Below are 22,848 nucleotides of genomic sequence, written 5' to 3'. Positions count from 1 at the left end.
AAAAAAAAAAAAAAAAAAAATGGCACCAGGAGGAAAGCTACAGAACCTAAAGGCAGAAAAAGCAATGAATGCCTACATTCATCACAAACTCATGTGCTTTCTTCCCAAAAGGAATGTCCCGTTAGAACCTAGTGCTGCCCCATTAGAACCTAGTGCTGCTTTACGGGTTCTGCTATTAAGTCTTCCAAGCCAGTGAGTACTAGAACTTGGGAAAAGGATAGCTGAGGACGTTTGCCCTGATAGAGGACAATGCATAGCCTGAGAATAAGACAGAAAAGGTATAAGATGTGGACGGGGGGAGGGAGAGTCAGAACTGACAGCAGCTAGTGGGGTGTGCTCGCCACTGTGTGGGCACTGCTGGGCTGGGATAGGACCCAGGAGAGCTGTGCACGTTGGATAGAGACTCTGGGAAGGCAAGCGCCCTAGCAACTCAGGAAGCATGTAGCGCTCGGGAGTCAGCATTTGCTCCTTTGTGGGCTCTTCTTCCTTCCACCCTTCTCCACCCCTCCTACACCCCTCATGTCAGAGAAGAGAGAAAAAAGAATATAGAGGAAAGCAAAGAGATCCCTGAATAAAGTCGGGGGTCCGAAAGGGGATAACATTAGACTACTTCCTACAAGTTAGGGAGTTCCTTGGGGCACTTTAGATCTTCACCATGAGGATATCTAACTTCTTCTTGTTTCTTATTTGAGCACACTACTTAACAAACTGAAACCAACAACAATCAACAACCCACACTGTCTCTTGGGGTCCTAGCATTTATATCCCTCTGAAAAGTCTCTAGAATTCCAAATGTCACACAATTACAGAAATTATCTGCAACTGGCAAAACCACACCTCTGCTAGAGCACGAGGCAAATCATAGTCAGCTGCTGTGGACAGTCCGAAGCAGCCGCATACTCCCCACCTGGGATTTTAAACGAAAACATACTCTTATAATATTTCTGTTATTTTTCAGACACCAAAATTCCAAAACTGTCACTACAGCACACTTTAGGAAATGGTTAAGATAATCCTTAGAAATCTGAGGACTTGGAGATTCCCTGGAGGAGTCCTAAATAAGCAAACCTTCCTGTGGAAGAGAAGTCAGTGCACTGGAAAGGCTGTAGACATCACCCCTAAGCAAGGTTTTCATTTACCATTGTGAAGAGCAAGCCTGTGGCTCTCTGCACGAGCCTACTCAAAGTGCTGTTGATCACCCCAGACTAGGTCAAGTTTTGAGCAAGTACCCAGGAACAGGAAGAGGCACCAGAAATCCTGGTTGTTGATGTGGCAAGCCACGATAGCTAGGTTTGCAACTGGCATTTAATCTTGGCAACAACATTACAAGGTAGGGATTTGCATAACCCTGTTTTTCATTTAGAGAATAAAGCTGTGAAGGGTTGCATAGTCTTCCTAGGGTGGCTGGCTCTGGAATTCTCACTCTTTCTACTTGAGGATGCTACCTTTGAATGCACAGCCTAGAGCCCTGAGCTCAGATACAAGAGTTCAGGGAGGACACTTGAATTTATTTAAACCCATCAAACAATGAGAAAACAGCACAAAGCTAATAACACACAGGAGCTGAGTCTTTGATTGGCACTGGGCCTCAGCAGTTACAGCCAGTGTCAGGATTGTGAGTGTGAGGGTTGGAAATGTGTGCTGGCCAGTGCTTTCTGGGCACTGACTGGTCTGCTCCCAACTGGTTTCCAGTTGATCCACCTTATACAGCATATTATCTCATAGGTTTTAGCTTCATCTATACATGGATACCCTGCCTCTGCCCTTCCACTGTGACCTAAGACATGTTCCTCAAACTCTCTTGAATTTGCTCATCTTAAAGTTAAACTCAGCCAGTTTATGTCCAGTAGGACTGCCACAGAACTCAGAGGAGAAAGCAAATGTGAACTGCAAAGCACAGAGAGTGGAGAAGGTACTCTAGTCTACCTGAAGTCCCTCCTCTTACTTTGGGTGGGACCCAGAGAAAGTAGCCTTACCTCTGTATAGCACTCACTGAGCCTTCTAAAAGACATCATAGACAAACCGATGTTATGGGATGTCACATGCCAAGGAAGAACACACTCTTATTACCCAGCCTCCCACGAAAAAAATATGGTCTTATCAACTCTTCTGCAGCAGAGAGTGTGGTCATGGTGTAATAGAGGAACTGCTCCCCACAATTTCTATGTCTCATGTCTGCTATGGGGTTCCCTCTTGGCAGATAAAGAAAAATGCAATCATGTCCCCAAGCTAACTCACAGAGTCCTAAGAAAGAAACTAGAAAGGTACTGGATCCCCACAGCAGAGCCTGCAAGCATCCAGCTATGCTCATTCCGCTTAAGGGACAGTGTCTTTCCCAGAAAGGATTCAAGCCACTCATAGTAGAAGACAGACCTTCTATGGCCTCTAAGAGCATTGGTGATTAACTGAAAGGTAAGCTTGGGACAAGAGTGGGTCGACAAAAAGCACAGGTCCCTGACTCCTACAGGCATGGTTACAGGCATGAATCATATCAACTCAAGCCAGTGAAATTTTTATGGGACAAAAAAAGAATGAAGAGCTACGAAGCAGGTGCCTTTGTTGGAGCTGTGTTGGGTTATTCGAACAAAGTTTAAAACTGATTAATAAGAGAGAAGCTACCATGAAAGCCAGCAGACTCTCTCCCTACTTCTTCGCTTTACCAAGTCCCTCCCAGCCAGCCAGCCTCAGACTCCGTGCCTTCCAACTCTGCTACCTCTTGGCATTAAACACCGTGTTCCAACATGCTGCTGCATTAACTCTGGGCATTACTAGATAACACTTCCTACTATGACAGATGAGGACTGTGTTCCCTTACATCTCCCACTGTGCCTCAATTCACTCTCCAATCAGCAACTAACTATATTTGAGGTGTGTGAACGAGTGTGTGTGTGTGTGTGGGTGTGGGTGTGGGTCTGAGTGTATGTGTGCCTGAGTGTGTGTGTGTCTTAGTGTGTGTGTGCACAGGTATGTGCACTCCAGTGTATGTGTATGCTCAAGTGTGTGTGTGTATGTGCGTGTGTGTATGTGTGTGCCTGAGTGTGTGTGTGCACAAGTGCGCACGTATGTATGTGACTGCAGATATGTATGTACCACAGTGTATTGTGGAGGTCAGAGGACAATTTTAAGGAAATAGTCCTTGCTTTCCACCTTGTTTGAGGCAGGATCTCTTTTGTTTCTGTCACCGTGTGATAGTATAGCTGACCGAAGAGCTTCCAGATGACTCTGTCTCTGCCTCCCATCTCCCCCACAGGAGTACTGGGATTGCAGATGCATGCTGCCAAATCTAGCTTTTAACATGGGTTCAGGGAATCCAAACTCATATCTTCAGGCTGGCTGGCACACACTTTATCTGGCCAGCCATCTTCCTAGTCCCTCAACTTTTTTACATTCAATAATCAAAAGATAACTCTTAATGTGGTTATATAAACATTGGTGACTTCCACATATTTTACTATACTTAAATGTCCTTTACAGCTTACTTACTTTTCCTGCCATTAAAACTGTTCTTGTTTTGTCACCTTAAAAGACATTTTAGGTTAAAAGTTCATCTCCTCACTTTCTGCCATGGGTCTTGTAACTATGTGACTATTATTTATTGAGCATCTACTTTTGCCTGTTATTCCACTTTTGGCAATCCAAAGTTTTTACTAAAAGACTGAAAAGGTGGATATAAAAACTCAGCCAACTACAGTACCCCCCCCCCCCCCGATCTCAGCCTTGCCCTGAGCACTCCAAGGTGTGTGGAATTAACTAAAGCCACAGTCCCAGCCTAGCCCTGAGTGCTCTACAATGCAAGGAATTAATAGTGTCCCCAGGGAACAATCTAGCAAAGGAAGGTGTTCTGGAGGGCACCAGGCCTGAACTTGGCTTTGAAGTCTGTTCCAAATGCACAGCCAGAGACGAAGACAGAATGTTCCAAGTGAGAGCGTAGCAGAACATAGGTGGTGAGGAAAGGGATTCTGGAATGGAAGGATCCAACAGGGATGGGACTGGGTGTACAGGGGAGACAATGTGGACAAGAAGGGATGGTTAACCAAAGTGAAGGACAAAAAAATACAATTTTATTCTTTCTTTATTAATGTATCCGTTCTTTCTCATTTGAATGAGATGGGGGAAAAAAGAAATCAAATTGTAAAAGTACTTTCAAGAATTCTATCCCACTGGATCTAGTTCTTAGTTTTTGAGACAGGGTTTCTTTGCATAGCCCTGGATGTCCAGGAACTCATTCTGTAGACCAGGCTGGCCTCAAAGTCAAAGACCCACCTGCCTCTCCCTCCCCAGTGCTGGGATTAAAGGCATGTGCCACCAATGCCTAGTGGAGTTGGTATTTTTAAATAATCAACTCTTTTAGCTAATAGTAGAACGCTTGCCCAGCATGGGAGATGCCCTGCGTTTCATCTCAGAGCTGAAGAAGATGATGGGGAAATACCCAGCTAGTTGAATAAGCTCCCTCTCCCTGCTTCTGCTTGACCAGCCTCTGCCTCTGAGAACACACTGTCCTGGTCATGGCCTTTTCCCAGCTGGTGACTGACCTTCCTGACCTACAGGTGGCAGCTGAGTACTTCAAGAACACTACACTGCTGTTGGTGGGTGTGATCTGTGTGGCAGCAGCTGTGGAGAAATGGAATTTACACAAGCGCATCGCCCTGCGCATGGTCTTGATGGCGGGAGCCAAGCCTGGCATGTGAGTCACGTGTGGGGTCCTGGGGCAGTGGCCTGAGTCACAGCAGGATGTGTCCTTGAGCCCCTCTGCTAACTGAGAGATGACATCAGAATGATGGGCTCCTACCTCCCCCACCGATAGCCACAGAACACAGATCTGAACAGTTGCCCTCATGTTACTATCACCTGGATCTAAGGAATTCTCTTGCTGGCAACCTGGACTGGACGGCAAGGACAGTGGGTTTGCAACACCTAAGGGCCTTGTTAGAAAGCACGAAATGGACCAAACAGAAACAGTTTCTCAATTTTTTGCCTGTAGGTTAGAGTGCACACACAGGTCAAAGAATTGGGTGGCTTTTCCATTGTCATTTAAGAAGCCATGAGCATCTCTTTCCATCCACCCGAGTTGCTGAGGCCAAGGGGGTGGGGGGTAGAGTGCTTCAGAACACAGATCCATCAGGCGTGCTGTATCTGACCATGCCTCACGTGTTCCCTCTTTCTCCTTCCACTCTGCCATCAAGAGGGCATCCTCACCCTCACAGCATGCGTGAGGGCACCAGGGTGGACAGTTTTGTGTGAGCCTCTCTTCCACTGCACCAGAATCTCCTTTGTTCCTCTCCCCTTTCTCCACTCCTAGTTCATGAGGTCTCACCCGTCTATGAAAGCTGCCTCACCAGTTTCTAGGCAGACTAGAAACAATGTAAGCACTGTTTTCAGCATTAGTCTTTCTGACTAATATGTTGGAACCCTGAAGCTTGTCCCTGCCTCCCAGGTTGCTAAGCAGACCCTTGCTAAGTACAGCTTAATCCACCCAGGCCCAGCAACCATCTGCCCACTGAGCTTCCTAGCACACAGGGGCATTTCTTCCAACATAGTGGGACCTTGTGACTCCTTTGTCTCTGTTCTGTTTTGTTTTGTTTCCCTTGTGGTACTGGAGGAGGGGTGGAGAGAGTGAATGAAGCAAAGGCTAGTCCTTGCCCTAAGCAACCACTCAAGCCCCGAGCCGCATCTCCAGATCCTGCATAGCTCTTTATGCTATCAACAAGAACGTTCACCTGTCTGTGTTTGCCTTCTTCCCTATTTACCACACTACCCAGCAAGTTCGTACTGGCATGGCACACTATCTTGCCGCTCTATCAGTGGGTGTGCCAAACATGAGAGCTATGTTGCTGTCAGCTCAGACAAAACACTGCCAGGACTCAGCTCTGCTTGGGCACAATCCACACATGTGCTGTCCCCAGAAGTGTGCAAAGTCATCTGAAATATAAACAAGTCGTCTTTGTCCCCACCCCTCTTAGGCAACAAGCCCCGGGTCTGCACAGGCACGGCTTGCACCGTGCTTCAAAGCCAAAGGGAAATCATTTGAAGGTTATTTTTGTTTTGTGCTCCTCCACGCTTGACTCTTTCAGAGACCAGCTGGAGACACACACACAAGCGGCGACGGGGGAGACTACTGTGGCTTTGCGGCCATCCTTGCAGCTAGTTGGCACTGGGACAAGTCATGGGAGAACTGAGTGCCAGACATTTATCTCTGTTTGCTCCCAAATAACTAGGCTGACTTACACAGAGCATGGGGTGCCCTAGACTTGCTGGCTGCAGGGGGAGGGAAAAGAATCCTCTATGCCTAAGAGACGCTCCACAGAGCTACACCTAACGTCCACATAGAGAGAAGGGAGTCCCTACCCTGGATCCGCTCTATCAAAGCTATCCCTTCCTTCTTTTTTTTCTTTTAAAGATTTATTTATTTATTTTATGTATGTGAGTACACTGTAGCTGTACAGGTGGTTGTGAGCCTTCATGTGGTTCTTGGGAATTGAGTTTTTAGAACCTCTGTTCTCTCCAGTCAACCCCGCTCGCTCAGTCCCTGCTTACTCCGGCCGAAAGATTTATTTATTATGCTTTATTTATTTATTTATTTATTTATTTATTTATTTATTTATTTATATGTAAGTACACTGTAGATGACTTCAGATGCACCAGAAGAGAGTGTCAGATCTTATTACGGGTGGTTGTGAGTCACCATGTGGTTGCTGGGATTTGAACCCAGGACCTTCGGAAGAGCAATCCGTGCTCTTACCTGCTGAGCCCTCCCTTCCTTCTTTAAAAGCTTTTTTCCTGGCCAAGGTCACTAGCCATGGCATGTGAATCATTTGCTGGACCAATGCTGAAACAAAGGGTTACTCTGCACCACGCTGTGGGAGTTTGGAGCCGAATGGCACCTGGGGGTCCTAAGGGTCCTAATTCAGCAAGATAACGCTCTGCCCAACTGTCCCTGCCCCCAGGCTACTGCTGTGTTTCATGTGCTGCACCACCATGCTGTCCATGTGGCTCTCCAACACCTCCACCACCGCCATGGTGATGCCCATCGTGGAGGCGGTACTGCAGGAGCTGATCAACGCAGAGGAGGAACCGCTGGTGGCGGGCAACTCCGGCACTGAGGAGGCTGAGCTCATGGGTACGGTTCACTGGGGCCCATCTCCCCTTTGCTCCTCCCCCTTGCCCCGCATTCCCTGCCAGTCTCCCATTTGGGACGCTGCCCAACCTGGTGCCCATCCCCTCATCTTCATTCGAGCCTCTTAGCCATGCCAGCTGTCATAGCCCAAGCTACCTTTAGCCCATTCCCATCCTTCCTACTGTACTCGCAGGTATCTCTGCCCCTTCACTTTGTCCCAAGTTCTCAAGCATTATTACAAAACACTGCCTGTGGGAGTTTGGAGCCGAATGGCACCTGGGGGTCCTAACTCTGCTTGCATCTACAGCCCCACTATGCCTTCAGAGCAGAGAGAAGGGGAGAAGGCCATCAGACCTCTGCCCCTGCTCTGAGCCCCTGGTCTTCCACATACGGGGTCTACTGCAGCCTTATTTTTCACTTCCTGTGTTTCTTCACCACTTTAGGTCTTGACACAAGCAACAGACAAACTTCAATGGAACTCATCTTTGTCAACGAAGAGTGAGTATGACCATCCTCTTCCCAGACAGAACCTCTTGGGCCTGTTGGAGAGGACAGGAAAGACAAGGCCAAATGCATCTCCTTTAGATGCGTGAGCCAAGCTCACCATCTTGTCTCCATCCATAGGACCTACCTCTCAAGATCTTGAGGAGTCTCCCCTAATTCTAGAACACTTGGGAATAAGGAGGAATAAAAAGACCAGCATTAAATCCAAGTAGATATAGGAGGAGGCGCCAAGTAGATATAGGAGTACTGATGTGGTTAGAATACTAGGGGACAGTTGTTGACAGGCTGTTTGATGCTCTAGAAAGGTGAAGCTAGGAAAGGAGAAACACAGTTTCGAGCATTCATGTTGTGGGGTCCATCAACAGCTGATTTTATGTCCAGAGTGTATATATATACATACATACATACATACATACATACATACATACATACATGGTCTTTAAGGGTATTTCATGGTGAATATTACACATTTTAAAGTTGTATTTTTTCTTTTTTTTTTAAAGATTTATTTATTATTATATGTAAATACACTGTAGCTCTCTTCAGACACACCAGAAAAGGGTGTCAGATCTCATTACAGATGGTTGTGAGCCACCATGTAGTTTCTGGGATTTGAACTCAGGACCTTTGGAAGAGCAGTCAGTGCTCTTAACCGCTGAGCCATCTCTCCAGCCCAAAGTTGTATTTTTTCAATGGTTCTTTGTAATTTGCCCTTTTAAATGCAAAATAAAGAAAAAAGAAAAAAGAAAAAAGAAAAAATGGAGAGCTCATACTGAATGAACTCAACCTATAGAGCTGGACAGACACAGAGAGGACCCAGCCGGAAACATCTTCGTCTTCGTCTTCCCACTGTCTTCCACGGTCACCCTGTTCTTGCTGCTCTCCACTTTTCTTGGTCTCTCAGGCAGAGGCCACAGTTTTCTGGCCCCTTTAGAGAGGCACAGTGATCTCATTTTCAGATCCCCAACAGGCTAGCCCAGATTCGTATCAAAACTCTGCTGTTTCCAAAGTTTCCCCGATTTCTCTGGGCCCACAGCTGGTCTCTCTGGGCCCAAGCCTGCATTAGAAGAGATGAGAGTTGGGTGAGGGTAGGAACTGGCCTTTCGTTGTCCCCTGCCCCAGCTCCTCCTGTCCCTTGTCTACAGTCCCCTCACTCTGCTGCTTATGCAGTCTCCAGGGTTGGGGTAAACTTAGGGTACAGAAAAGACCAAAGAGAAGAATGGCTCCAGGGTAGACTCCTGTCTGAGACCCAGACTCTATAGCTCTGTCACTTGTGAGCACCCCGCTTCAGGGTCCACAGGTCACCCCCTTGAGGCGACCTCTTTGCCACCCAGTCCTGATGGCTGTTGGCTCTTGGATGGCCATGCATCACCGTTCTTGTTAGTGTTCTGATGGTCTAGCCCCCTTTGTTTCCTGTGGTCACTGTTTTCTGGGCAGTGCTTTTGCAATGGCTCCAGTCCTGCTTTCTCACGTGTCCACTCCCTGAGGAGATGGTGTTCTGTAGAGCACAGGAAGTAAAGGCTGCTCCTATAACCACGGTCACTCTCCTCTCTGGCCTTTCTGGCTACACTCTATCAGTGATGAAAGTCTAAAACAAAAGCTCACCTGTAGCTAGACTTCTCAGATTCCTCTGTGCTGATGGGAGCCATGGTATTTGGTAGTCTTCCCTGTGACCAGTACCTCTCCTGCCTTCTGAAGTGGTCCTGGCTTCCCCTCTTCAGCCGCCTAGGAAGGAAGCAAAACATGACAGCACATTCTCCTAAGAACCCTTTCCTTCAACTCCCACTGATGCGGCCTAGACATGCTGAATCATCAGGACTTTCTGTCCTGTGTGTGAGTGCCCAGCACTGTCATCTGTCTTCAGCTGCTAGGCCCACAGTCCATACAGCTAACATGAATTGTATACAGCTACTGAAAACCCAGTATATCAGTGACTCTGATTTGCTCCCCTCTTCCTCCAAAGACTGTGGAAAGCTCAGATGTGGGAAGGGTTCAGTGCATACAGCTGACTGCCCACTCTCTGAGGTTTAGTCACTGACCCAAAATTCTTCCCCATCTTGTTTTCTCCCTTGCCTGTCCCTCCTGCTGCTGTCACCTTGGATAAGCTTGTCCCATATTTCTGTCTTCTAGACAGTGGTCTTCTTGAGTTAGGTAGTAAGGACGCCATGAGGGCACAGGCTTTCCAATGAGATAGTGGGAGACCCCTGTGCACCCACTTCTGACATCCCAGTGCTAAGTGATGATGTAAATAGACGATGGTGATCTGGACCTGTTATGAGGGTTGACAGTGTCTAATGTAAAGGGCCTTCCCCCAGTCAGCCCTCTTATATTTGCTAATTATCTGGAATATTGGTGTCACTTCAAATGAAGCTGCCACTCCGTCCTTGGGAGAAAGCAAGCCCTTGGTCTCACATCTCAGGAGTGAGGGAAGACTAGGGGAAAATGATTCTCTTGATGAGCTAGACAACTTGAGTATAAGACTAAGATCCTTATACCAACTACCCAACATGAGGAAGAGCATCCCTCTCGCCAAGCATGGTCCACTCTGGTTTCCCTGTTTCTTTTGCTTGCTTTCAGCACGTCGGCCGCAGACTTCTCTTCTCTGATGCAGAACAAGGTATGACCTTGGTTTCCCCCACCCAGGGCTCTGAGATCACCTGGAACTCCTTCAAGATAACTCATGCACCAAGATGCGTGGTAGCTTTTTCCTACAGGCCAGCAGCCTCGGTGGATTGACAGTGGAGAGGTGTTCACCCAGGCTGGACATAAGAAGAGCCACTAGGGCTTCTGACAAGGGCATGGTGGTTCTGAACCCCAGCTCTGAGTCCTGTGTAGCTAAAGAAGACAATATAATTTAAATAAGTAAAATATAAATTAACCATTTTCATGAGAACCAAAATTCAGACATCCCAATTTCAAGAGCCACATGGTTAAGCTTGGGACTTTTTATTCCTCTCTCTGGGAATTCCATTTGTAAGATCTTAATATTTAAGAGAGGAGGGTTTACCCGTATATTGTGGCTAAATCCCACCTTCTCTCCCTAAAATTTTTACATCTTTTCACAAGAAGTGTAAATGGCCAGTTGAACAGTGTGGCTTTTTAAGATTTTATTTTTACTTATGTGTATGTATGTATGTATGTATTTATGTATGTATGTGTCTGTGCATATGTGTGTATGTGTGTATGTATGTAAGTGCAGAGGCCTGCAAAGTCCAGGAGAAGGTTTTGCATCCCCCAGGGCTGGATTACATTGTGGTAGATTATTCCTGTGTTTTTAAAAAGTAATAGAGTTCTTCATCTTCATCAACTCCCAGAAAGCTAGTCTTACCTCTAAGCTCAGACTGATGATCCCTAGGTTTCAGCACTTCTTCCCTTGGCTGGATGAAAGCTCTAAAGATGGAGCCTGACTCTATATAGGGGTGCTCTCAGGGATGTCCTTCAAGGTTCTTGAGTCCCATAGTAGCAAGCCTAGGGTAGCCCTGGGACAATTAAGTGGTACCTCTCCAGGTACTTGGACCACATCCTCTTCCTAACAGTGATGGCTTTTGTCCCAGCAGAATCTGAATGGTGTGCCAATGGTCACCAAATCCATCAAAACAGCAAACCAACAGCCGCAGAAGAAGCAGCAGCCATCAAAGGTAACTGAACCCTATGCGAAACATCTTATGCTTCCTAAAGGTACTGGCCCTGATGTTGTCAAGGCCTCTGGCCAGTGAGCTGTCATTAGCATATATGTCTGACATGTGTGCCACAGAAAGAAAGAATGCAGGCTCACTAGACATCACCAAGAGCCAAGATGTGCCAGTTCCTGGGTCACAGGTTTTTCAAGTGGAAATGCTTAGGTTGGTAGATTTGAACTTCAAATGATTCTCTGAATGCATTTCAGTGGCACTATAAATATTTTTAATTACAGTGTGTGTGTGTGTGTGTGTGTGTGTGTGTGTGTGTGTGTGTGTTCACAGAGTATGCAAGTACCAATGTGGAGATCAGAGGACAATTTTCACCATGTAGGTTCCAGGGATTCAACTTAGGTTGCCAGGCTGTGAGACAAGTGTCCTATCGACTGAGCCATCTTACCAGTTCCCACTGCAAATACTTTCTTTAGTGTCCTGAGATTATGAGCATGCTTGCTTTTCTGGACAAATGAATCTTTTCCTGTTGCTGTATCACTAAAACAAAATGCAGAAGTACAGCGGATGTTGAGGCTGCTCTGAAGAGGCTCCAGTCGCCCAGGGCCCTTGCTTTCAGATTGTTTTTAACCAGTCTCAGCTGTCTCACATCCTTCACCATCACCAGTAATAAATGTCACCACTTATGAAATGTTTATTCCACGAACATGCACCAACCATAGCACTAAGCATTTTCTCCACAGTCCTACTTCAACAAGGTAGTGATTTTGAGCTTTATCCTTGCAATCGAGGTAGAGGGATGAAACCAGGAACTAGCAGTGGAGAGCTGGAAAGCATAGCATCTAGATTCCAATGCAGTCACCTTGAGCCCATATAGCTAAACCCAAGCTGGTAGACTTCCAGCTCCAAAACAGAAGCCAGTTAAAAGCTGCGGTTGGACTATGAGTTCAGGTTCAGGGTAAATTTCATTAGAAGAAAAGATCATGGGAAATCCTGGCAATCTAAGTGGTCATTTCCAGCTTGAGCAAACAGTGAATCTTTGTGTGGTTAGAAGTGCCCGAGTCTTGCTTTGGCCTTTGGAGGAAGATGGGCAATAGTTAAGGTCCATGAGAAGTGTTCATCAGTGTTCTTATGACCTGGCCTGCTGATATTTGCACCAGGCTTGTCAAAGTCTGGCATGATGGTGCTGGCCTGGAGTCCCAGCACTTAGAAAGTGGTGGCCAACAAGGAATTTAAGGCCAACCTTAGCTACATGGTGATTCTGAGACCATGCTGGACTAATTGAGACCTTGGCGTGAGGGAAAACACCAGTTTCAAAATGAAGAGAATTAGTGAAGGAGTGAAGGAATCCATCTTGGGTGGGATGGGGTAGGAGACCTTCTTCTTTGGTCCATTCATTGAGGCAACGAACAGATTGAGCAAGCAGCCAAGCAAGACTGAGAAGATGGTGCCAAGGTCAAGGTTTATATGCAAAAGGGGAGAGTAAGGGCCAGCACATAAGAAAGAAAAGAATGAGGGGGGAAGGGAGGGATCCTGTGTATCATCTTCTCCTCATGAAAGTCAGGTTCTTCTGTAACTGAAGGGTGGTTTGGCTTTGTTTTCTGCAGTGCTGAATAGCAAACCCAAGGCCCTGCACATGTTAGGCAAGTGCTCTACCACTGAGAAACATCCCATCCCAAGCTTAATTTGAGTCCTTTTCCCCTGGGAGACGGCTGTTCCACCTCCATTTAAAAATACCTATCTGGGGCTGGAGAGATGGCTCAGCGGTGAGAAGCACTCGCTGCTCTTGCAAAGGTCCTGGGTTCAATTCACGACACCCACAGGGTGCCTCACAACTGAGTATAACACTCTAGGGGATTGAACATCTTCTCCTGGCCTCTGGGGAGGACTGGTGCACATGGTACACACACACACACACACATACATTAGATAAATAAACCAACACATTAAGTGAATAATAAAAAACATTTAAAAACTCAAAATAATAAGCATCTTCTGTTGACTTAAAAGCAACATGGGCTGGACAGTGGTGGCACATGCCTTTAATCCCAGCACTTGGGAGGCAGAGGCAGGCAGATTTCTGAGTTCTAGGCCAGCCTGGTCTACAGAGTGAGTTCCAAGACAGCCAGGGCTGGACAGAGAAACCCTGTCTCAAAAAAACAAAAAAGAAAAAAAAAAAGCAACATGGGGTGCTAGTAGACTTCATGTGTTCATGTGAGAAACAAACAATGCTGTCCATATTAATAACATCAGTAACACTAAAAATCCTAACAAGCCAGGAGTAGTGACAGATACCTGCGATCCTAGCACTTGGGAAATGGAGGGAGGGGATGACGTGCCCAAGGTTGTCCTCGGCTATATGGTAAGTTTGAAGCCAATTGGGGTTCCTTCAGGCCCATCTCCAAAAAAGAAAAAAAAAACTAGTTGTAGTTTATCATGTCTAAACAATGTATTTCCTTTTATGTGTATATGTGATTGTCTACGTGTATATATGTAGAACACATGTGTGTTTGTTGCCCACAGGAGCCAGAAGAGGGCATCAGATCTCCTGAAACTGGAGTTACTGGTGGTTGTGAGCCACTGGATATGTGTGCTGTTAACTGAACCCAGGTCCTCTAGAAAGCAGTCAGTGTTCTTAACCTAGAAGCCAAATGGCTTACAGCCCAGCGGCACACCATTCTCAAAGAAGGAAACCATCCAAGTGTTTTGTGTATATTAGCTCCTTTGCCCTGCACAACTATGTGGCTGAGGATATATGATGTTGCCGAAGAAAATGAAGCTCAGAGCAGGCTTAGTTACCATAGGAGGAATGGGGGTTTATCCACCTGATGCTGAAGCTCAATATCTGTCCACTGAACCAGCGTGTGTCCTGCCCCTCTGGCTTCACATGTCCAGCAGCCCAAGCTGACTGTGGGATTCACTGATTTTCCTTTGGTAGGAAAAACCAGGAGTCCCGACCCCCAGCTCCAAGAACCAAGAACTGAACAAGAAGAAATACAGATCCCACCATGACCAAATGATCTGCAAGTGCCTCTCTCTGAGCATTTCCTATGCGGCCACCATTGGTGGCCTGACCACCATCATAGGCACCTCCACCAGCCTCATTTTCTTAGAACATTTCAACAAGTAAGTAATTCACTCCGTCACCAAGTACCAAGTGAGCACCTTCTATTGGTAGCTGCTGGGCCAGAATGGGACCGGGTGCTGGGGACATGGCGGGAGCCAGTGCAGAGCGGTTCTAGTTGAGGAAGTAAGCCAAGTGCAGGATTCTGCTCAGAGAGCTCATCCATCCACAGAGATTCTCCCCAAAGAGGAGTCGGTGATGAGGCCACCTGGATGATCAGGCAGAGAAAAATAGATAGAAGCTTTACAAAGACCATACTGGAGTGAGAGGGCTGGAGAATAGGGCACGTAAAAGAAATGGCAGGGCAAAGGGAACCAGGGAGGGAGATGGAAAGATGGCAGAGGGCTGGCAAGACCCACAGAGAGCATGGACAGCACTCAAAAAAAAAAGACCACAACATGTCCAAGGAATTTGAAGTAAGGGGTGAGGAGGTCAGAGCTATGGTTTTGAAAACTTATTCTGGATGAAAGGGGGATTTAGAAAGAGAGCTCTTTCTGGCTTTTGGAGGGAGTGCCAGTGAGGAGGAGGAGGAGGAGAAGGAGGAGGAGGAGGAGGAGGAGGAGGAGGAGGAGGAGGCGAGGTGCATCTATACAGTTGAATCTGCATGGTTCCTCTGCCCTTGGCCCTGCTGCATGTCTTCTGAAGGCATTCTTGGCTCTCCCCTCCTCCCAAATACCATGTGGAAACATCATCTGCTCCTTGCCCCTCACCCGGTCTTTACCCTCCAGCCAGTATCCAGCGGCAGAGGTGGTAAACTTCGGAACCTGGTTCCTCTTCAGCTTCCCCATCTCTCTCATCATGCTGGTGGTCAGCTGGTTCTGGATGCACTGGCTCTTCCTGGGCTGCAAGTGAGTACCAGGGCCCTGCTGGAAAAACATCAGGGTTCTCCCAAAGGTTATGGTTCAAGTGGGAAGGCTCTGATCAAAGTTGGCTTGCCCAGAACCAACAAATGGTCCGTGCTTTGGGAGCACAGGGGACACAACTGGGAGCTGCACACAGGGGACACAACTGGGAGCTGGACACAGGGGACACAACTGGGAGCTGGACACGGTCTCTTCTGGAGACTTGACTAGTTCATGAACTCTGCACTGCTCTCTCTGCACACTGAGGTGTTCTTAATTCTAACCACTTGGCTAGCAGACCTGTCTGATTTATAGAGAGCCTGGAGAGTGTCTGGTGTAGCTTCATTGCCCTCAAATCATACAGAGTAACCCAAAGTGCTCTTAGAAACATGGTTCTAAGTAAAGCTGCCCTGGGTTTAATTCTATAGACAGTGGTGGTTTCTGCTTAGCAGATTGTATGGACTGTGCTCATATCTCCCAAAATGATAAGTTGGATATGACCCTTGTGATATTATTTCTAATATTAAACTGCTTAGTAAACCTTTTCTTTTTTTTGTTATTGGTTTTTAATATTTTTGGGGGGTTCTTTTTTTTTTCTTTTTTTTTTGATATTTTCTTTATTTACACATAAATTTCTCCTTTCCCAGTTTCCCCTCCAAAAAACAAACAAACAAACAAAAACAACAAAAACAAACCTCTGTTGCCTCCCCCTTCCCTATGCCTGCCACCCCACCCTCTCCCACTTATTGGCCCTGGCATTCCCCTACACTGGGACACAGAACAGGGTCTCAACCACCAACCAAGGACTGCACATGGTGGGTCTGATTGTTCTGGCAGCATGTGTATAGTAGAGGATTGCAAATTCGATCTTCAATAGGAGGAGTAAACCTTTTCTTAATAACCATCAGTCTACTCTAAATTTGATCAACCTCAAATGCCAAAGGGGAAGATACATATGCTGTTGTCTGCTGGCCAAGGACTGTTTTCTTTTACTCAGCTTATTGTCAAACTAATGATGGCTGCACATACAGGCCAATATTGTAATATAAAACCAGATCCTACTTTTACCCCAGGCAAGCCTTGTCTCTAGACAAATAAATGTGTACACACATGTACACATGCATATGCACACACGCGCGCGCGCGCACACACACACACACACACACACACACAAACACATCCTTCAACACTCTTACTCCACTCATGTACAAGACAGTTGTGTGGAAGCAACTAGACATAAATACCCAGTTGCACATCTGCAGCACATAATTGCACACTGATACACCCAAGTCATGTTCAAATGGATATAACCAAAGGCTAGGGGGAGGTCTAAGAGGGGCTGGGTAACTAGGCAGACAGAAGTCATATAGGCAGAAGGAGGAAAGGCAGTGTGCAGGTGAGGGAGACAAAGTGATCACAGCAAGAGAGGAGCATTAGGTGGCCTCACAGCAGGAGATGAGCGTTAGGTGGCCTCAGGTGCATGTGTTCCTTTTGTGCTTGCTCTCCCCTCTTAGCTTTAAAGAGACCTGCTCTCTGAGCAAGAAGAAGAAGACCAGAAGGGAGGAGCTGTCAGAGAAGAGGATCCGGGAGGAATATGAGAAGCTGGGAGATATTAGGTAAGAGCTACACCATTCCCCTTTCCCTGACCCAGTGCAACAGTGAAGGGAACCAGAAGCCTTGTTCCTAGAGTCCCCACATTGACAGAATTTTCTAGAACTCTGAATCTAAGCATTCAGAGGGTGCTGTTTAATGTCAGAGCCATGCTGGCCCAGATTCCAGTGCATCCCCCCCTTCTATCTCCAGAGTCCAAGGTACGGTTGGAGCATCTACAGAGGTGGCTGGAGAAAAATCAACAGAGAGAAAGCACAGCCACTCGTGGAACATGCTAGAGCCCTTACAAACCAAGGGCTCCTGCAATTCCCAAATGAGCCACAGATCTAGCTATCACTCCCAGGGAGCGGGGGACCTTGGTGCCATACTTAGAGCATAAGACAACATCAAATGTAGAGTTAAAGACATGAGAACCAAGACATTACTGACAACCTCAGATGCTCCCATCGGTAGACCCACAGTGCCCCAGTATGCCTTCTACCTAATGCTCTGTCTCCTCTCTCAGAGTGTTCCCTAGACAGAAAAAGTAGAGAGAGAGAGAGAGAGAGAGAGAGAGAGAGAGAGAGAGAGAGAGAGAGAGAGAGAGATTATATTTCTTAAAGTGTTAATTTATAATGAATAAATGTTCATGGCATAGCATATAGGAAAGTATAAGGAAAAAGTAAAATGGTAAAATTATATCCTAGTGTTAACTGTTAGCATTATATATTCCTTCCCATGAATGCATGTATTTTGTATGCATGTGGATGCATGTGGGGTGTTGTGTGTGTGTGTGTGTATGTGTGTGTGTGTGTGTGTGTGTGTGTGTGTGTGTGTAAAATTACATGATTAAACTGGGCTTATAATCCCAATTAACTCCAAAGGCTGAGGCAGGAGGGTAAGTTCAAGACCATATTGAGACTACATCAATTAAAGTCAGAGGGAGACAGGGATGTTAATTTAGTGGTAGAGCACTTGCTGAGAATGTACAAAGCTCTGGGTTCAAGCCTCAGTACCACAGGATGTGCATATTATAAATGTGTATATATATATATATATATATATATATATATATATATATATATATATGTGTGTGTGTGTGTGTGTGTGTGTGTGTGTGTGTGTGTGTACATATATATATAATGCATATATTTTTATAAGGTTCATACTGAACATAGTTGTAGATCCTGTCTATTTTCACCTAACCTTCTGGTCTGATTATGTCCCATGTCATTGATTCTGCTGTGGCAACATGACTATTACTGGCTGGATTTCATTTTTACGGTTATGCCAAAATATATTCATTGTCGTGGACTCTCTTTGGATAAGCACCAACACCCCATTTTTATTCCCATTTTTAATAGGTAATAATTCACTGCACATTGCCAGTTATTGTCTCAGGTGATGGGAACAACTAAAACTAAGATATATGGTAAATTGTCCTAAATCATTGGTTGATAGTAGTCTGCGCTCCCATGGGCAGATTCTGAGGATGCTCGCTGTCCGGCCCTCTCTGGAGAGGCTAAGATTAAGCTGATGTATTCATGCCGCTACTATGCTTTCTCCACCCCACCTACATTTCTCCAGGGTTCTGTTGTCTCTAACATTCCTGTGAGTTCTTTCCTAATTCTCTGCCAGCCGTTCTAATGTTTTCTGTCAGTGGTGGTCTAAATAGGAGCTTCCAGAAGCCATGTGAAAAAAGCTCTAAGGTCCCCAGTTCCTGAGTGGGTCCTGAGTGGGTCTTTCTGCCACCTTTGCAGCTACCCTGAAATGGTGACCGCCTTTTTCTTCATCCTGATGACGGTGCTGTGGTTTACCCGGGAGCCCGGCTTTGTCCCTGGCTGGGATTCTTTCTTTGAAAAGTAAGTGATACGGTCTCCTCTCGAAGCCCACCCTCGTTCTCTCTTCAAACTGTAACTGCGGGTTACACAAACCTAGGAAGCATTTTGTCCCTGAAAAATCTCTTCTTTCTAGGGAAGCAGCAGTGTGGATAGGGCCAGGAAAGAGCACAGTGTTGGGAGTCCCTGTCTGGGGCTGGAACCAGGGGCTGGCTGCCATTCACCAGTGTGTGACCTTAGTCGTCTTACATAAGTGCTTGGAGCCTTACCTAATTCCTAGAATGCTTAGCGCATGAAACAGGTAACACCTATGAAGTACTAGCTATAATGAGACTGTGGCCGCGGGTCTGAGGCCTGCGGAGGAAGGAGCCACCAAGCGAGGTACACATAGGTTCCCTGCTCACCACTGTGGATTCATACGCTCCCTCGGCACCACCGTCAGAGTGTGGTCCTCACAGGAGAGAAACCCATGTTCTGCTATTATCTAAACAACTCTGATCCCTCCCAGAACTCAAGAACTACCTGGCAATTTGACACTAAGACTCCCTTAGGGAGGCTGTCTTCAGATGGTCATCCTGCCCACGAGTCTGCCATATCATGGCTCAACAACTGGCAAAAGTCAAGTTGCTGTCACAGCTGGACTGTGTCGTGTGTAGAGGTGCTGTGTCCCCACAACCTGTCCTGAGATGGTGTGGCTCTCAGGGATTCCCACCTCTCTTCCTGCTGCCATGTGGATCTCTTTGCTAGGAAAGGCTACCGCACTGATGCCACAGTCTCTGTATTCCTTGGCTTCCTGCTCTTCCTCATCCCGGCGAAGAAGCCCTGCTTTGGGAAAAAGAGTGATGGTGAGACCCGTGAACATTTCGTACTGGTGAACAAGATGGGGGAGCATCCTAAACTCAGTCTGATTCATTCACAGGATTCTTTTCTTCCTAGAGGGCTGATGTTAGAGGAGCTGATGTCAAGGGACAAAGTTGGGTGGAGTGGCTTTAGTCAAAGACTACCTAGTCAGAATTTTCAAAAGACACTTTCCAAGGCCCTTCAGACACCAACCCAAATAGTAGAGCTGGCTCCCAAGCCCTGCAATTTACCTGTTAGCTAGACCCTTCCTTACAAATCATGTCTCTAGGGGTAGTGGTGCTCAACTGTGTATCTTGACCCTATGGGGGGGTGAGGGGGGGTTAAGTGATCTCAACCCCTTTGGGAGTCAAATGACCCTTTCACAGGGCTTGCCTAAGACCATCTCCATATCAGATATTTACTTTATGATTCATATCAGTAGTGAAATTATAGTTATGTAGTAGCAAGAAATATAATGTTATGGTTGGTGGTCAGCACAACATTATGAGGAACTGCTTCGAGGGGTCACAGCCTTAGGAAGGTTGAGAACCACCGCTCTAGGGTCTTCTCTGACTCCATTTCTTTTCATCTGTGATGCAGGAACAGGCCAGGAAGCCTCCAAGGGGATAGAGCCCATCATCACGTGGAAGGACTTCCAGAAAACTATGCCCTGGGAGATCGTCATCCTGGTGGGCGGAGGCTATGCCCTGGCTTCTGGCAGCAAGGTAACTATTTGGTTCTCTTCTTGGTCAGTTATTGGTCCAGAAGCTTCCTAAAGGAGTCCATCACAACCCTGAAGGGAAGACTGAACGTTACGGAGGGAGGGCCTAAAGGTCACCAAGGCAACGCAGCAGGACAGATACTCTTTTCCCTCCCTGGCCATCTCAGTTGGTATCACTGGTCACAGCACACAGACACTGATATCTCCTTTGCTGGGCCCACACTGTCACAAGCAAAAGGAATTCGGGGGGTCTATAGGCATCTCCCTTCTGGGGTCTCTTAGTACTTACAGAGGTAGGTTGTAAGGGCCTCATTGAGACCCCAAATGACATCTCAGTAGGTTGTCCCTCTGTCCGTCTACATGCCTAAACTGAGCCTCTCAGAGAATCTCAGCTGAAGTTGATAGAAGGTTGCTTGACCCACTGGATGGGATTGGTCGGCATAGAATTGTTTCCATGAGGATTGTGGGAAATGACAGACGGGCCTCTGCCATCAGCCCTCTGTGAAGAATCCTGCGAATGAATCAGACTGAAGTTCAGGATGCTTCTCCCACCATTTTGTTTACATGCACTAAACTGCCTCAAACTTGGTGTATTCTAAATTTTAAAATGTAGGTATATGAGTGCTTCGCCTGCGTGTATATATGTGTACCTGGTGCCAGCAGAGTTCAGAAGGCATTAGATGCCCTGAAACTGGAGTTATTGATGGTTGTGCTCTACCGTGTGGGATTGGGAACTGGACCCAGGTCCTCCGCTAGAATGAGTACTCTTAACAGTTGGGACTTCTCTCCAGCCCCAATCTGGTACGCTTTTGATTAAGCATTCCTATGACACCATCGGCACCCAACCAGACTCCTACATGGGGAAGGACCCTCGGGGAACCCTGAGGCCCATCTCCTCCCCACCGACTGTTCCCTCCAGGACACTTATCCTTGCACACCCCCACTGATGCAACACTCCCCTCACAAAGAGATCGTTACTCATTTCCAAATATGTTTTGTTTATTCTCTGTCCGTCATCACTGTTAGTTCTGGCTCTGTTTTCAGGAATTCTGAGTAGTAATTATTAAACTATTAAATAGGCGCTGTTGAATTTTTTTTTCCCAGCTAAAACTCACGAGACCCTTTAGCCATTCTCAGAGGTTACACTTCCTGGCCTCACTGCAGCTTTCCTTGGCTGTATTCAAACATGGCTGTCCTGGAACTCACTCTGTAGACCAGGCTGGCCTCCAACTCAGAAATCCACCTGTCTCTGCCTCCCAAGTGCTGGGATTAAAGGCATGTGCCACCACTGCCCAGCATCTATCTATCTTTCTTCCTTTCTTTCTTTCTTTCTTTCTTTCTTTCTGACACCACAGTTCAGTTCTGTCTCTATGAAACCTTTTGACTCAGCTAGTTTTTGCCTTTTTTTTTAAGGTTTATTTATTTATCTTATGTATATGAGTACATTGTAGCTGTCTTCAGACACACCAGAAGAGGGCATTGGATCCCATTGCAGATGGTTGTGAGCCACCATGTGGTTGCTGGGAATTGAACTCAGGACCTCTGGAAGAGCAGTCAGTGCTCTTAGCCATAGCTCCAGCCCTGACTCAGCTAGTTTTAACACCAGAGCAAGCCAGGTGAAACCTGAGCCATTGCTACTGAGTCAGAGGCTGATTCAGAGTTCTCACACTGCTAAGGAAAATCGCGCCACACCAAATATTTTAAAAAGTAAAGGTAAGTCTTCATTTGTTATGTTTTGTCTAACTTGGCACCATAATTTATCAATTTATTTTAAGTTTTGGTATAGAAGATTTCTGTTGGGAAAGTAACTATCATTAGATTATTTTACTCTAGTGATAAGTGCTGCTTGGACGACATCATAAATAAATCTCCATTGTTTCCTAAAATGCACCGTTTCTAACCCATCCATTGGCCCTTCCTGACCTGCCTATGTGCCAGCCTCGTGGTATAGTCATGAGCTGTAAGAAGGAATAGTGAGAGCTGCTGGAGCCTGCAAAGAGCTGTTCAATTATTAACCAACACCGTCTCCATGTACTGTGTGTGCCTCTCCCAAAGTTCTCCATGGGCCCCACCTAGAGCAGAGAATTCTGAAGGCCTCTCTGGTCATCGCTTGTCTGTGAGTTTGCCATGGTGTGATGAGAGTCCCCAGAAGTCTGAGAGCTTTTGATGACATCAGCAAAGAGGGCAAGGGAGCTTGCCGCCCCACCCCCCGCCATGCAGTGGTCTTTAAGCTTGACGAACTGTAAAGCGTTGACGAACTATGAAATATCCACCCTTGCTTTCTGCACACTCTCCATTTCTAGATTGCCTTTGCAGTCTCTAGGATACTCTACCAAGAGTCCGAGCATGTCAGCCACAGAGAAGAGAAAGATGAAAAGTGCATATGTGACCTAGGATGTATTTGTACAGAAATTCGATGCTGTGGGAGAGGCATTAAATTAAGTTAGGAGAGAAGGGATAGCCCTCACCACTGTGCCGGGGCTGCAGAGCATGAGGTTGTCAGATTGGGTGGTGGATGAGAGTCACACTCAAGTTCAAAGTGCGCAGTAAAGCCCTCCATTGCTGCCCTAGGAAGGTCATGTGGCCAAGGTGGGTGGCTCTAATGTCCCATGAGCAGGAAACCCAAAGAGAGAGTGTTGTACAATC

General features: G+C 46.6%; 1 protein-coding gene across 2 annotated transcripts in view; it reads left to right on the top strand.

Annotated features, from left to right (window-relative positions):
- Slc13a4 (solute carrier family 13 member 4) overlaps nucleotides 1-22,848 on the top strand; it is a 40,454-nt gene that overhangs the window by 13,354 nt on the left and 4,252 nt on the right. For both annotated transcript variants that reach the window (XM_031381534.1, XM_031381535.1), the window contains exons 3-13: nucleotides 4,548-4,684; nucleotides 6,945-7,117; nucleotides 7,558-7,612; nucleotides 10,196-10,235; nucleotides 11,176-11,256; nucleotides 14,186-14,373; nucleotides 15,100-15,219; nucleotides 16,728-16,829; nucleotides 18,564-18,665; nucleotides 19,389-19,486; nucleotides 20,082-20,206. In XM_031381534.1, coding sequence (XP_031237394.1) covers nucleotides 4,548-4,684; nucleotides 6,945-7,117; nucleotides 7,558-7,612; nucleotides 10,196-10,235; nucleotides 11,176-11,256; nucleotides 14,186-14,373; nucleotides 15,100-15,219; nucleotides 16,728-16,829; nucleotides 18,564-18,665; nucleotides 19,389-19,486; nucleotides 20,082-20,206 — 1,221 coding nt within the window. The remainder of the gene's footprint in view (nucleotides 1-4,547; nucleotides 4,685-6,944; nucleotides 7,118-7,557; nucleotides 7,613-10,195; nucleotides 10,236-11,175; nucleotides 11,257-14,185; nucleotides 14,374-15,099; nucleotides 15,220-16,727; nucleotides 16,830-18,563; nucleotides 18,666-19,388; nucleotides 19,487-20,081; nucleotides 20,207-22,848) is intronic.

The sequence above is a fragment of the Mastomys coucha genome, unplaced genomic scaffold (genome assembly GCF_008632895.1).
Source record: "Mastomys coucha isolate ucsf_1 unplaced genomic scaffold, UCSF_Mcou_1 pScaffold20, whole genome shotgun sequence".
In the NCBI taxonomy this organism is placed as follows: domain Eukaryota; kingdom Metazoa; phylum Chordata; class Mammalia; order Rodentia; family Muridae; genus Mastomys; species Mastomys coucha.
Note: the sequence above shows the minus strand (reverse complement) of the source record. Positions and strands in the feature narration are given on the sequence as shown.